Source organism: Rhinolophus ferrumequinum, chromosome 2 (assembly GCF_004115265.2).
Source record: "Rhinolophus ferrumequinum isolate MPI-CBG mRhiFer1 chromosome 2, mRhiFer1_v1.p, whole genome shotgun sequence".
NCBI classification, from domain to species: Eukaryota; Metazoa; Chordata; class Mammalia; order Chiroptera; family Rhinolophidae; genus Rhinolophus; species Rhinolophus ferrumequinum.
In genome coordinates this window covers 81,248,995-81,265,624 of record NC_046285.1, presented here as the reverse complement: position 1 = coordinate 81,265,624, position 16,630 = coordinate 81,248,995, and the positions used below count along the sequence as shown (strand labels likewise).

The 16,630-nt window shown below is 36.0% G+C and overlaps 1 protein-coding gene and 1 pseudogene across 3 annotated transcripts in view; one reads left to right on the top strand and one right to left on the bottom strand.

The window, feature by feature from the left end:
- Positions 1–16,630, top strand: part of RSRC1 (arginine and serine rich coiled-coil 1) — a 378,160-nt gene that overhangs the window by 1,194 nt on the left and 360,336 nt on the right. Inside the window, exons 1-3 of one of the 3 annotated variants that reach the window (XM_033090486.1) lie at positions 3,027–3,194; positions 12,384–12,579; positions 13,085–13,210. In XM_033090486.1, coding sequence (XP_032946377.1) covers positions 12,386–12,579; positions 13,085–13,210 — 320 coding nt within the window. In that variant the 5' untranslated portion in view covers positions 3,027–3,194; positions 12,384–12,385. Of the gene's footprint in view, positions 1–3,026; positions 3,195–12,383; positions 12,580–13,084; positions 13,211–16,630 lie in introns of those variants that run through there. The other 2 variants (XM_033090496.1, XM_033090506.1) reach the window with 2 other exon arrangements.
- LOC117013410 (rRNA-processing protein FCF1 homolog) lies at positions 7,616–8,199 on the bottom strand (annotated as a pseudogene).

Sequence of the window (16,630 nt, the reverse complement as noted above, 5' to 3'; positions counted from 1 at the left end):
GTTCCATATCCCGAGCCGGTATTCCAAGTCTACATCCCCGCTCCTCACCCCCCACCTCACCTACACTTCGCAGCTCGGCATCCTGGCTTCACAGCCCTGCCCAGAGTCAGGGTCCTCTACTGCTCCTTTTAGAGGCTTCCCGGCCCGCAGCCAGAGCTGAGGCTGGGTCTTCACCAATCTCCTCGCCTTGGGGAGTTTGTGATTCACCCCATTACTTGCGTCCTGGAGCCCAAGCCGATTCCTCTGTGGACAAACCCTCTCGAAGGGGCCGGTCGATTTTACACATTTTCCGAGCAGCTGTTCCCTGACAGATTCCATTTTAAAATGTTTCTTAGCGCCAGGTCAAAGACTGCTAGACTTCGTCCCCTTTTTGAGGTCTCAGGACCCTCAGCCTATCTCCCCTGTAACTAACTCCCTGTATCCGGACCCCTCCCAAAATGAACTACAGGAGTTCTTCAGCATCCTTGGAAACATTCTAATTGATTTTCTGATTTTGAAAAGCAAGTGATTATCCCTCTTGACTTTGAAAACAAATCGACAGTTAAGTTTGTGCCCCATCTAATTTTGTTTATTGTGAACTATTCAGAAATAGATGCTTGCCGGGAGATAGGATTCTCAATCTCTCTCTCTCTCTCTCTCTCTCTCTCTCTCTCTCTTCTCTCTCTCTCTCTCTCTCTCTCTCTCTCTCTCTCTCTCTCTCTCTCTCATTTTAATCGAAACAGTTATATGGAAGGAACGTCTACATTTCTGCGTCATTTGTATTGTTCAGGACAGAGGTTGCTGTGAGAAACGTGGCCACATATGTATCTCACATTAAAATATTTGCATACAGAAAGTTATATTTATTTCAGTGTGTAAACAAATATACCTCTTCAAGTGTAGCTTTAGGGACGTTTTTAAGTAGTCTGAATGTTAATCAAGGCTTTTTGATATTAAGGTAACTTGTTTACTTTCTTGGACCTAATACTTTTAGTAAAAATAAAAGCAAATTACAGAACTTTGATATGTATATCTTCCACCCATTGGTTAAGACAGCAGCACAAAGTTAACAGGTAATTTGAGAAGTTCCATCAAAGCAACCTGAAAGTTTTGTGAAAAGAACACAATTAAAACAATCTATTCGTGTTTCTAGAATATATGTAAATAGAGGCTATAAATAACTTTGTCATACTACCCTATTCCTCAGATTAAAATGTTCACGTTTGGCGAAATTAAGATGGAAACCACACTTCTTAGAAATATTACTTTGCCTTTTTCCCCCCTTGAATTGTGAAGTTATCTTTTGTTCTTAAAACATTTCATTTATAGCTACTACTTTTAGGAGCAATAATTAAGATCTTTACGGTTCCAGTGCAAAAGCTTTTAGATATTAATGAATTATATGAGTGCTTGTTTTTATTTTATTAAGCTACAAAAAAGACTCAAATAGTCACACTTTCCAAAGTTATATGAATTTAGAAACATGATTTTACATTTAGTCTAGGGTTACTATTTGTAACCACTTTAATTCTGATATCATCAGAGGGAAATAACCATAAAACTTTAATCCTTTGTGAAAATCCGTTTTTGAGGTTATTCAGCAGAATGACCAGAAAGAGCTCTCAAACTGAGGTGTGAAATACTATTCACAATCAGCGCCACTAGAAGTGGTAAGGAAAATAACCACTAGAAGTGGTAAGGGATCAAGAGACTCACTAGCTACTTTTCTTTTGCCCTTTCAAGCACATGAGTTTTAAGTGTGATCTCAAATTCCATCTACTGAGCTTGGGGGGAAAGATGACCACTTTAAAGGTAATCAGGGAAGGCTCAGACACAATCGTCGCGATTCATACCAAATAGATTTTCTCTTAGGTTTTCCTGGCATATTGGCTCTTTGTATATTTAGCAATAGTGGTGTTGATATCAGATGGAGTTAAATCTACAGTGTCTGACCACGGATTCCACTGGCCTAAGGGAAGTTTAGTTTAAAACAAAAACAAAAACCCAAGGTTTTGAAATCACATGCTAATAAATACTCATAAAGTTCTAATGATGCTGTTTCATTAAATAGTAAATATTTTCTGAAAACAGGACATTTCAAAATGCAGTTTTGGTTAAAAAATTTGATAGTAAAGTTCAGTTGACAGCTTACAGACAGATATACAAGAGCCAATAAAATTCAGGACCCCAGCTCTTGAATTATTTAAAATAAACACGTAGTGTTGTAGTTAAGTTTTAAAACGGTCCCTCAAAACTGGTTATTTAAGGTACAGTCATTTATGATAAATATATTTCTGGAGTTGATTTTCACCATCTCAAATATCTGCGGAAAACTGTAGCTTGGGTATCTAGCAGCTGTGAATGAGTTGGTTCTCACAGTCGACCCAAACCAAGGCCAACAGTTTATTTACCTCCGTATCTTTGCGTACTTATAGTAAATAAGGAAAGAATGATATTTCTGCAAGGACAGATACATAATATAGTATGTGTTACAGAAAATGCTGAATCGCTTTAATTTCTATTGGTTTAAATAACAAAAACCTAAACAATTTCTCTTTCAGAAGAAACCTCCTCTCCATGCCTCGGGCAGCTTTCCCCTATTCCTCTAACAACCAGTTACTTTAATGTGAGAAACTAATTTGCACCCAACCTGTGAGTGCCTTCACCTTCAGGGCAGAAGAAACACCGACTTTTAATGCATTTTTGTAAATAAATCATTACATTTTAATCACACACGGCTCTATACAGACACACTCCCATGATTTATTATTGTTGGGCGAGTTTCCTCCTCCTCCAGCTTGATAACCAATTTTGCTACGTGTGGGTGTCTTAAACATAACTTCCTATAACGTAGATTTGTTTACTGATTATCTGTGACGATAACGATGATTACGAAGGCAATAACACTCTTCAGTTCCCATCTTTATTGCTTTTTGGTAATGAGAAAATCAAATAAACAAGCAAGCAAACCCAACACCAAACAAAAAATTGGCGGCGTGACGATCTATTCCCTCGGCACTCCTAACGCCTGGCAGCCTCCATCGATGCATTCGGAAGCTCGGCTGACGCTGCCTGGCGCTAGAACCAGGAAGGCGGTGAGCTTAAACTGAAGCAAGTTCGGAGGACGCCGGGGGCGCCCAGATTTGAAGAAACGTTTCCAGGTTTGCGGAGCTTGCAAGTCAACGGGAGGTGTGACCCCGAAGGCCAGGAGCCAGGTGATGCCTGCATCCGGGGCCTGGAAGTAGGCGCCCGCGGCTGCGGGGTTCCGAGGCCCTGCTCCGGCAAAAGGCGGCGTGGGGCCTGGCGCAGTCTGGCAGGCGACGAGGGGGTGGGCGGAGGCCCCAAGGCGTGCGGAGCGGTGCTATGCTGTGCGCATGCGTCCGGCACCTGGCGGTTTCTGACCCTTGAGGTCGAAGCTGGGGTCTTAGGACGGTGGGCGGCTGTAGAGTGGTGCGAGGTCGCAGGCTTCAGGCTAGGCCCTCTGTCTGGAGGTGGTGAGAGAGAGAGAGTTATAGCCCGCTCTTCCTCCCCATTCCCCTTCATTCTTTGTCCCACCCCATCCCCAGTCCCTGATCATTGATTTTGGGTTTGGGTGCTTGCTTCATCACTGGCTGTAAATAGGGTGCAGCCAGAGAGAGGCCACAACCTGGTGCACCCTGCCCCACCCACTTCACTGTCTCTGCTTCAGATCCACCTCTCCTTCCATTTCCCGGATTCTTCCAGGCTCACACTCTTGCTGAGAGAAGAGATGGTGCAGAGTGAAATAGACTTTCCTTCCTTAACACATAAGTATACTCGCCTTAAACTCTCATTGTCCTTGTCATCAGGACTTGTTGCCTTATGGTCGTAGACCAAGGTCATTTGGCTACTCTTAAACTCTCTTTACTTTGGTGAGATGGTATAATGCACTGTTGTGTATGTTGACTGCTCTTGATTTAAGGTCAGCCTTAACATAATTTCTCAGAGGTTATACATCTTTAAATGCACACTGGAAGCCAACAAATAACATCCCCCCCTTTTTTTTTTAGCATTTTCAGAATTAACAGTAACCTATTTGTAAATCAACCAAGTGGGTACTAGCTAAGTAGTTAACTAAATTCAAATATCTTGTGTCGTCACAAAAAAGTACTCAAGTTGTCAACTTAGACACAAAAGCTCTAAGCGAAGGAGACACAGAGTTCTCAGGTTTAAGGATTGGAGCAGGTGTTACAAGTGAGAGCCCCTCTAGCTTTAGGGTCTATAAATATTCATTTTCTTTGCAGGTAAAGGAGATTTCCTGCTAAGTGGTAGCACTTTATTACTGTATGTTCTTCAATAAGAGCTAAAAATGTTTGAAACTGAGATAAAGGCAGGTGGCAGCTATTGCCTTACCAACTCGACCAGTCTCAGGAAAGAGTTGTATTATGAGTTGGAAAACTTATGTAATAAAATTGTGATAATAGATGTATAGCTATGTTTTCTGCTTTCATTTTCAAACCAAAAGTCCTGTGACTGATAATGCTTTTTCAAAACAGAGATGCTAGTCTACAGATTTTTATTTGCTACAGGAGGAGTGTTTCGACAATTCTTTATCACTTTTGAGCTTTGCTTTGTTATGCTCATTAAGCTAGAATTCTACCTCAGTTCCTTTACTGCCTTTGCATGGTTCTATACTTATGCATGGAATTTTTTATGCTAAATGGTGTTAACCCCATTTTCACTTTTCTCTACCTCATTGAGGTGAATTTCCCATTGAAATGACTATTCTTTTCCCCTTTTTTGGACATACGTCCGAGATAAAAAAGATTATATTTTGATATACTAAGGAATGAGTAGTGTAGAAATAATTATAAGCTGTCATGTCCTCTAGGAATCTTTGTTCTAACTGCCTGTTTTCTGAAAAAGATAATTGTTTCTTGTACCTTTATTAATACCTGGAAAAAGGAACTTCTTGTGTATGCCTTTGAGCTCTCTTTGGATTACCTCATCTTGGCTCCACATCTTCAATCACCTAAACTTTACAATAAGATGTTTTTGTAAATTGATGTCCTACTGTAGTCATTACCTGTTATGGCTTCAATTCTGTAGTGCAATAGTTGGGTGAGGTTTGCAGCGATGAGACTAAACGGACATACTAGAGACTAGAGTGAGAATAGAAAACCAAGAGCTGTAGGAGTTCTGTCTCTGTATCACCTTTTCTGTTTACAGATAGATTGAAAAATTGTTAGCTTGTGGGACTCTTAAAAATCTTTGCTCAATTCATCATTGCCTTTACCAGAAAGAGCTATTAATGTGTCCTTCCTTCCATGCATTGCATCTTACCAATGGAGTTAAATATAAAGAGTTCATACTTACTAGGAGTGTGAAATGTAAATTGGCCATCATGACTTGAATGAGAAGGTATATTCAATTTTATGCTACGTTATGGAAATTATGCTACATATATGGACATTATGGAAATCCAGAGGTAAGTATATATCTAGGGTGGTGAATAAGAATTCAGTGTCATTGATAGAAAAGACAATTTTTGGGTCTACCTCGATTTGCTCTTAGTGTTCACTTCCTTTTCTGAATAAAAATTTGAAGTTATCTATAATAAAGAAAAATGGAGGCTATTGGCTTTTCTCTTACTGAGATTAATTATACTTCAGTGCAATTTTCCTGAAATGCAAATGTATTACTTGAAAAAGTATACTTTTGTGACAGTGGTTTTTCTTTTTAATTAAAGTTTATAGGGGTGACAATGGTTAGTAAAGTTACATAGGTTTCAAGTATACAATTCTGTAATAGATCATCTATATACCATATTGTGTGTTCACTACCCAGAGTCAGTTCTCCTTCCGTCACCATATATTTGATCCGGTTTACTCTCATCTACCATCTCTCTCCCCACTTACCCTCTGGTAACCACTAAACTACTGTCTGTGTCTATGAGTTTTTGTTTCTTTGTTTGTCTTGTTCCTTTGTTGCTTTCAGTTTTATATTCCACATAGGTTTTTCAACTTTATTTTACGTGGCTCCTCTAAGGAAGGATTTTGTATCTCTCATTAACTTTTCTGGGTTAAATGTTATTATTATTGTGGGTGAATTATTTTGTTTAAAATTAAAACGAATTTATAACCAACCCCCCATTCTCTCTTGTTTAAGATACATAATTAGTTGTATGTCCTTTTCTTTTTTTTTCTACTTCTTTATGCCTTATATGGGGACTTAACAAGCTGGACAAGAATGGAAAATGGAAAGAACTATAGGTACCTTAGAACAGTGATTCAACGACTTTTTAGTTTTCGCATCCCTTTACACTCTTCAAAATTGTTGAGGACCCCAAGAACTTTATGTGGGCTATATCTATAAATATTGCCGCACTAGTAATTAAAACAGAAAAATTTATAATATTAATGCACTTCAAAATAACAGTAGTAAACTCATATGGTAACATAAATAACAAATTTGATATGAAAAATAACTATGTTTTCCAAAACAAAACATTCTTAGTGAGAAAAGGGGCATTTTTCCTTTTTTACAAATCTCTAATATCTGGCTTAATAGAAGACAGTTGGATTCTTATTATCTGTTTCTGTCTTCAATTTGCTGTGATGAGTTGTTTTGATTTAAAGTATACGAAGAAAAGCCATATTCACAGAGATATGGTATTGGAAAAAGTATACTGTATTATATTAGTTTCAGGAAAAAGTAGTATATTTTAATAGCCTTTAGATAATTACTTCTTTGATACTACACCAAAACTTGACAAGTAGTAGTTTCTTAAAGGTTGGTCGTAATGTGGTATTTGAAACCATATCAATGATCTTTTCATACTCTGTTACATTAAAATCTATTGGTCTGTCTTGCACTGTGAATGGATTTTTTTACCCATGAATGATTCTGTGACATAATGCATTGGCCTACTTGAAAATACCGGTTCACTGAGTTACACATACCGTCCAAATGTTGACACCCTTCATTATATTAAAAAAAAAAAAATCACATTTGTTAATATCACCACTGATCTCATCAGAGAAATCTTTAAGTACTGGGAAGCTATCAGTCTCATGGTAGCAGATACAAGTTATCCAAAATTCTAATTTTTGCTTGAGAGTTCAAGTTTTATCATTGGCAACAAATAATGTCAGTTTTCTTTGAAATGAAAGACTCCATTTATTTTTGAGAAAATGTCTGCCAAGTATGCAGGTCTGAATAATCATAATTCTTTAAAATAAAAATAGTGTTTCATGATAAAAGCAGCTAGTTCAACTTGCAATTCAGGTGCACAAATGCCTTTTCTCAAGATAACTATCATCAATCAGTATGCAGCATTAGTTAATGTGTATTTCCCATTTCATCACACAATATTAAAAAGATGTGTGCTCAGGTGTTGAAATCTAATAAAATTAATGATTTTTACCGCTTTATCAAGGAGATTCTTTTTTTTGTGTGTGAGCAGTCATTGGATTTATAAAAAGATGCAACAAATTTTCAAATAATACAAAAATATCATTTTCAAAACAATATCAAAAAGTGACTGTCTTTTACCATCCTCAGCTCATAACAGAGCAAATGGGTAAGTGGAATAATCATGCTGTAGCATGTTTCATAAACTGGCAACAGAAAGTTGGTTGAAGGAAAGCAGAGGAATTTTGTCTTTTAAGAATTAGAATCAAGGGGCTCCGTAATCATCTGGCATCTGCTCAGTGTTGTACCTATGGTTAGAAACGTACATGATGGGAACTCCAGGTGTCTTCCGGATGCTTCGTTTAAGGTCCCTGTCACCCATGACTACAGCGTAACACTTGTGTTGAGTTACTCTCTGTACTAAGCAGTCATCTGCATAGGTTCCTCGGGTGTGCATGGTAATCATTCAAATCTTGCATCCTTGGTAATCTTAGAGCCACCTGATACTTTTGCCCCAATTTCTCAATTTCAGCCATTACACAGTCAGTTATACAAGGGATACACTTGGCATACAGACAGTCCATCATTGACTGTACTAAGTCTAGTTTGGCTTTAATGGAAAAATTGATAAAGTTCGTATCAACCAGGGTGTGGGAAGGTGGGCCCAGCTGTGTGTTATCCTGGAAGAATAAGCACAAAGGGTGTTGGGGGACTTCTCTTTCCTTGAGTGCACTGGGATCTTTCTTTTCTTTCTTTTTAGGTTTTAATCTATCCTTTAAGTCTCTGATCTCTGAGACTAAGTATTCGCTTCATGTTTGCATACTTCCTTGTTTTCTTTTTCTTCTCCATGTTTAAGCTGCACTCTTGTTTCTTGCGGAATCCAAGGACATTCTGAAGAACTGCCTTTTTAAAAAAAAAAAAAAAAACTATTGCAGTGAAGAGTGCAAGTGACTGCTAGTACAGTTTGGTGCCATTGCCTTGATTCCTGTTAAGGCACCAGCAGTTTTGACTACTATTGCTTTTACATCATCAGTGTAAAAAGTCAACAGTGAAAAAAGTAAATCATGTTTTAGTATTATAATGAAAATAGTTTTGACTTCTTGAGTCCGCTGAAAAGTCTTAGGGATCCCCAACGATCTACAAACCCCATTTTGAGAACCTCTGTTACACTGGAATGTAGTTCCTCAAGGGCAAGGATTTTTGCCTCTTGTTGATGGATGGATCCCTTATACCTAGGCCTACTTGTATCCTGGATGTTTTCCCTATCAGTAGTGTTAGATCACTTATTTTCTAAATCTAGGTCGTCTTTGTTGGTTTACTGTTCCTTTCAGTGGAGTGTGAGGTATAATATTGAGACTTTGCATGTCTGAAAATGTCTTTATTCTGATCTCATATTAGATCAATGATTGGGCTGGATATAGACCCTAGGTTGAAAAGCATTTTCACTTAGAATTTTGAAGACAAGTCTCCATTGTTTTCTGTGTTGCTGTTGAGAAGTCCTATGCCTTTTGTGATTCCCCCATTTTTTTTTCTCTTTAGGAGTTTCTAGGATTCTCTATATATTCATGGTGTCTAAATTTTTATGAGTTACCATGTTTCTCCAAAAATAAGACCTAGCCTAACCATCAGCTCTAATGTGTTTTTTGGAGCAAAAATTAATATAAGACTGGGTCTTATACTGTATAAGATCCAGTCTTCTATTAAAATAAGACCAGTTATTATATTGTGTAAGTCCTGGTCATATTAAAATAAGACTTGGTATTATAATATATTATATTACATTTACCCAGTCTTATATTAAAATAAGAGTGGGTCTTATATTAATTTTTGCTCTAAAAGATGCTTTAGAGCTAATGGTGCGGCTAGGTCTTATTTTTGGGGAAACACGGTATGTCTGGTATATGTCTTTTTAAATTCATTGTCCCAGGGACTTAGGGTAATTCATGTCTTTTAATCCTGGAAATTCATTTGATTTATTCTTTGGATATTTTTCTTTATTTCTTTTGTCTGTTCTTTTTAAATGGAATGCATATGAATTGGATATTGGACTTCCTGGATTGATCCTCTTTTACCTCCTATTTTTAATCTTTTTCTTAGTACTTTCTGTGAGTCCTTTGACATTATCTTTTAACCCTATTGTATTTTTTTTATTTTCAAGTGTACAAAACAACGTAATAGACATTTATCATTTATATCCCTCACACAGTGATAATCCCCCTGCCCCCATCTACTACCCCTCTGACATTGCATACAGCCATTGCGTTTCCACTGTCTCTATTCCTAATCCTTATTGCATTTTTTTACAAATTATCATTTTTTTAAAATTTCAAGCTTTTTCTCTTGTTCTGTGGATGTTCCTCCTATTCTTGTTTTCTGGATCATCTTCTCATATATTCCTAAGGAAATTAACTGACTTTTTTTCTCCTTGAAGTTCTCTTCTGTGTATTCCTGGTTTACTATGAGTTGCTTTTTTTCTTTCTGTTTTGGTTCCTGTCTCTTACGATCAAAGCTTTCATGATTGGTTATTTTATTTTTTTTTTTATCATTAAAAAGTTAACAGAAAACTGGTTTACAGAAAAAAAGATTAAAGTTTGGGCTTGTTAACTAGCCGGCTTGGTTATAGGGTGTTTGGGTGAGGACCTGGCCTTTTTTTGGAGGTATCTTCAAATACTTATAGTGTAACTTTCATCAGATACTATTCAGTTTTTGCATAGATGAATCCTTTGCCAGAAATCTTGGCTCTAAGCACACAGAAAGTTACAGTATTTACCATTAGTGTAGACTTTCATGTAATCCTTTTAACTTAGTTTATCATCTTTCTGCCCTCTTTTACTGTGCCCCTGGACTTGATACTTTATTGTTTTGTTACTTTTTCCTAAATAAACTACCTTTCCTGGGATAGTCACCTTTCTGGGTTGGATGGGAAGGGGGACCTGGGAGATTACTTCTTTTATATACTTTCTACCAATTCTTCCATTTTTATTTGCATGCCTAATTGTGTCCACCGTGGTAACCGGTATCTAAAATTCCTTATCCTTTCTGATTTTAGCTATGTGAATTGGCTTTTCTCTTGTTGGAATTCTCAGCAGTTGCGTGGTATTCAGTTCTTTTAGCTCTAAATCCTCCATCTGTTTTTCATTTGCTAAAAATTTGTTGACATATCTTGTCTACTGTTCCTGTTGTTTTCTAGTCTCTTTATCTTTGTGAATTTATACTTTTACTCTCATTTTAGTATTTTTTTTACCAGTATAATAAGAACATAATAAAAGCTCATGTTAGCTTAAATGGTTACTTGTGGATAAAGAAAGTTCTTAACTGCTTAAAAGTGAAAACAAGAAAGAAAGAAAAAGCCAGGAAATAAGAAAATTTAATGACCTTTATCACTCAATTATGTACAAATTCCTTAATGGAAACACACACACACACACACACACACACACAAACGGTTATATATAATGGATATATGGATATATATGTGGATATTATGTAGACATATTCAGACCTATGTAGACATATATGTATGTGTAATTTCATAATCGCAGTATTTTGAAGTTGGAAAGGATCATGGTGATCTTTTACCCAGTGCAGTTTCATTTTTCAATGAGGGAACTTGGCTTAAATATACTAGCGATTTACTGAGTTTCAAAACCAAGTCTTCCCAATGTTTTGTTGAACTATAAAATGTTAGAAATGTGAACAACTTGGAGGTTCAGAACTATATTGAAAGTCTATTGTTGGCTCTCAGTAAATAGCATATAATTTTGAATTGAATCCTAACAGTAGTTTTCAACTGGTAGTGCATTGGAGTGCGGGAGGGGATGGCTCACCTGACAATTCTGAAAACAAAGCTGTAATTTAACACATTGCTTTGTTTATAGTAGTGACATTTAACTTATTTTGAATAAGTGTTGAAGGAAAGTATGAGATTTTTGTTTATCTGATTCATTAACCATTTATCTTAACCATTACATAGGATTGAAAGATAGCTAATAACTATGTCATTAAAGAAAAATAAGATTGCGGATGAGAATCTAAAGGCTAACTTTAAATTAAGACAAGTTTCTTATCAGCTATGTTAATTCGTAAATATAAAAACCTTAAGTTCTATTTCTGTATGTTTTTTCCATTTGTTTACTAAATATACAAACATCACCAAAGCCATATAGAAAATAGTTAAAAAAAGAAAAAAATTATCCAGTTTTGTTACTTAAATATTATCAATTTTATCTTTTGCTCTTATTCATATTACATATTTTCTTAAATTGTAGTCTCGGTAGATACAGTTTTAATAATGCTATAATGGATACCTTCATGATTATACCTTTCTTTTAATAAAAACATTTCAGATATATTCCTAGAAGTAGGATTACTTTGTAAAGAATAGTCAACATTTTTATGACCATTTAAATTGTTATTGCTTTCTGGAAGGATTATACCACCACACTATAAAGATACTAGCATTGTGAATAGCTGACTGACTTCACAATAACCTCATCAACTTTGGCACTTAATATTTCCTCCCTCACATTTCACAAGTGACATGTAGATAGTGTATTGTTTCAATTTGTACTTTGTTGATGACGAATGAGTTCTTATCCATTTACAAAAATTTAGAATTTTCAATTAGAAAAACGTAATTCTAAAAGATGGTAAAGTATCTTTTATCTTTAGGGAATGTGAAAATGAAGGATTAGGTAGTTATTCCCTAAACCAAATATCATGTAGTTAATAATAAATGCAACTTAAAAATATAAGAAAATTGTTATAAGGAGCTGTCCTGTGGGTAGACTCTTTTGAGAGACATTTGAAAAAATTTAGGACAAATTCAAGTGTTTGCAAATTGTACAACCGGTTAATTGATAATCCTAGAAGACTGTACTAGAACTGTTTCTCATGTCTTGTCAAGATGCCAGGTACATTTAAAATTCTGCTCCGGGACTTCAAAAATTTTTATAAAGTTTTAAAAAAATTACTTTATTTTATCCGTTGTGCCATTATGTTAGCAATAATTTTCTTTGAATTTAAACTTGTAGAAATGGGACGCCGGTCATCAGATACCGAAGAAGAAAGCAGAAGCAAGAGAAAAAAGAAACACCGTAGACGGTCATCTTCAAGTAGTTCTTCAGATAGTAGGACATACAGCCGAAAGAAAGGTGGAAGGAAATCAAGGTCAAAGTCAAGATCTTGGTCCAGAGATCTTCAGCTTCGCTCACATTCATATGATAGAAGGTGATTTTTATAATTTTTACCTACATAGTAATGAGAGTGACATTCTTTAGAGTGTTTATGTTTTTGTACTTTTAATTTTTCTGAGTAAAACATTTTTCTTTTAGTAGTTGTGTGTTTATGAGGGTTAAGTCCCAACGCAAAGGTTGGTTGGTTGGTTGGTTTTCGCCAGGCCCAACCCATGAGTTCAGTGTCTTCATCCTTTGTCTAGTTTTTGTAGACAAGTAGATATAAACTGGTACAGTTCTCACACTATATTATCTGGTAATATTTGAGAAGATTGTATACGCCTTAAGACCCCTAATGTCTTCATTAGTAGCTATTTCAATCACGAAATTATGAAATCAATCATCTGACTGTTCAAAAGGAATAACATTTTATTTCTGTCTGTCTCTAGCAATGAGTAAGACATAGTAAAAATGAGATGATTTTTTAGAATCTAGATGATTTCTCCTTAATGCTCATAAATTTTTTTATATCAATAATACTTGATTATATTTTATTTCAGGCGCAGGCATCGATCAAGCAGTAGCTCTTCTTATGGCTCTAGAAGAAAGAGAAGTCGAAGTCGCTCAAGGGGTCGAGGGAAATCCTATAGAGTTCAGAGGTCTAGGTCAAAAAGCAGAACAAGAAGGTATGCCATATCAGATATTTGTAGCTTTGTAACACACTATCCCCAAATTTAGTGACTTAAAGCAGCAATCATTTATTTTTTCATGATTTTACAATCTTGCCTGAGCTCAGCTGACAGTTCTTCTGTTAGTCTTGCCTGGGGTCACTCGTGATTGTAGTTATCTGATAGCTTGACTGGAACTTCATGGTCCAGTGTGGCCTCAGTCTAGCATTTGGTGCTGGCTGTTGGCTATTATTTGGGGTGCTTTAGTTTTCCTGTGGCTTCTTGTCTTCCAGTAGGCTAGGCTGGGCTTTTTCATATGATGGAAGTATTTTAAAAAGTTGCAACAGTTGCAAAATCTCTTAAGGTCTTGCCTCAGAAATAATCCAGTGTGTTATGGAGTGAATGGTTTGTGTCCCCCCACTAGATTTGTATGTTGACGCTCCAGTCCTCAGTGTAGCAGTATTTGGAAATAGGGCCTTTATGGAGTCCTTAAAGTTAAATGAGCTCATACAGGTGGGGTCCTAATACAAGAGGGCAGGAGGCCTTATAAGAAGAGGGAGAAAGAGATCTTTCTCTTTGAGTTTGCACTCAGAGGAAAGGCTATGTGAGGACACAAGTGAAAAGAAAGCAGTCTATAAGCCAGGAAGAGCCCTTACCAGGAACCAAATCAGCCGACATCTTGATCTTGGACTTGTAGCCTCTAGAACTGTGGCAAGTAAATTTCTGTTGTTTAAGCTGCTCGGTCTGTGGTGTTTTGCTGTAGTAGCCTGAGCTGACTAATACACATCACTTCATCTCTGTTTTCTTGCTGTGCTCAAGGGCCAATAATACAAAGAACAGCCTCTCTGAGGAGAGTTGTACATTTGGGGCAATGATAGAAAATATGGTTGAATAGGATGGTGACCAAGGTATGGAGGGACTTGATAAAAGTAGGCATTCAGAAATTATTGAACATCTCTGAGCAGCGGAATGTTAGGATAAAAACAGGAATTTAGTAAAGTTAGTTTCTTTTCCCTGCTTACCTCTTCATACTATTATTAGGCTGTGATTGTGGGGGTATGTTAGCAGCCTGGTTTTGTTATCTAGGCATAACATTTTATAAATCTCTCTATGAATCTGAAGTTGGATAATAGTAGTAAAGTCCAAATGTTCAGCTTTTCTGGCCTTGTATTATTTTTTGCCTCAGTCTCTTCTTTGTACAGATTCCACAGATAAACTTTGTATTACGTGCCTATACATGGACCTGAGTTGCTAGCTTTGTTTATTTGAGCAAGCTCTTTCTTCCAGTTTGTTGCTTTATCTATACTTTGAGAAGTGTTCCTACCCTTTAATGTTCAGTTTTATTTAACCTTTAATTCTCTTCTGCCTTAAATCCTTTTTTGATTTTTACCTTTTTACTCCCAAGTCAAATTTAATCCACCCTTTCTGTGACCCACCATTACCTGTGGTTCCTGATATGTAACAGTTACATTATGAATATTGTGTCTTTGTTGTTCTCATGTTTTATAAACTCTTGAAGGGGGAATCGTTTGGTACCTAGCATAATACCTTGCTTAGTAAACATGCCTTGATTGATTGGATAATTAATTGGGGATGAAGTTAGGTAGAGAGCTGATTTTTGTAGTAAGGAAGTTTTATTGATTTGTAGAAGGAAAACTTTATTTTAGATGTATTGATTTGTCTAAAAAGAGGCTGATTACCAGAAAACAACTTCAATTGAAATTTCCTATCAGTGGGAATAGAAATAATAATCCATGCTTTTATATGGTCTTTTTCAGTTTATAGGGTATTTTCACATACCCTGAACCAATCAGAGTTTGATTAGGAAAACAGAAGCCACTCAATTCCAAGCATTAGTGTTTTAACACAGGAAATTAAAGGCTTTATATAACCTTTAGAAGGGCTCAGGGAATTAGGGAAGCTGTCACTGATTATTTCAGCCTGAAGCATGGAAGCTGGTTGTTTTCCCAAAAGTCACTGAAAATCTTAAGAACTCTCCAGATTTAAGAAACTGCTCACCTGGAAGCTGCTTCTCTGCCTATCTATTAGGTTGGTGCAAAAGTAATTGCGATTCTTACAGTTACTTTTAACCTTTTAAACTGCAGTTACTTTTGCACCAACCTAATATTTAAACAGCTACCTCCAGACAGGAATCTGGAAGTGTTAATTTCTTTTCCTTTGCAATGCAAGGAAGACCTTAAAAGGAATGGCAGTGATGTGTAGTCAACAACAAACTGTATAGCACACAGGCATTTAGTAATTTGAATTTTATAACTCTGTCAGGCAGTCATTTAGGGTAATACCTTTATTTTGTAAATGAGGAAACAAGTTCAGAGGTTATTCAAAGTAGCAACTTCTCCGCCTCTTGCGTTGACGCTTCTGCATTTAACTGCCAATAACTAAATAACCTGGAGACACTGAAAAGTCCTAAATTTTGAAAAAATACAATATCCATGTCTTATATCCTATACACTATATTATTTTGGAAAACACATTTTAGGAATTTTTTCTTCAAAATATTTAAACTGAGTTTCTAGGTTAATCTTTGTTTAACAAGATAATTGAACAACTCATTCCTTGAACCTTATATATAGTTAATCAAGGCTTTAGTTTAAATGAAGAAAATGAAAGTGGCGAGTTTTTCGTAGATAAATTACTATATGACTTTAAATCTGAAGGTGAATTGTTAATGATTTCTGTGCTTTTTAATAGAAATGAGTGATTTCAGCCAGGGAAAGTCAAATACTTTCAGAAAACCTTTGTTTTTACATGTGCAAAATATAATTAAAAAATGCGGCATATTCTGGGGGAGGGAGGGAGGTGGGGAATCTAATGTGTGAAGTTTGCTGCACTTTCCATGGATAAGTTATAAAGTAATTAATGAGTATACTTTTTAGTATAATTTTTATGTTCTTAAGTACTCAAGTTGTGACATATACATATAATATCACTTACATGTTATATCACTCATATAATATCACTTCCTTTTGCAACAGTGAGAAACCTATTCCTCTTATCTAGTATATTTACTTTTTTCCTCAGTTCTAGAATACACAGAAAATAGTTTCAGAATTTCTGATATGTGCCACTATGAAAAACAAACTTACAAACCAGAGTTCAATATTTTTTATGATTCTTTTTATTTTTATTCTGGGGGGGGTATAATTCTCCCCACTTTTGTAGTTAATTTCTTCGAAGAGTTAAGTTCATTTGTTTCTGTTTATATTTTAAGTTTTCTATTCCCCTAAATTTTTTTACTTTATTTTTTTGTCCCCTCCCTTTATTATAGTGTATGAAATATTAACGTGGTTTCAAAAGAGAGTACTTACATAGTAAAAGGTGTATGCAGAGAAGTATCACTCCCCTTTCTCCCTAATGTCTTATTCCTAACCATGACCGAGGTAACTAATTGTATTAGTTTGATATTTTAGCTTACCT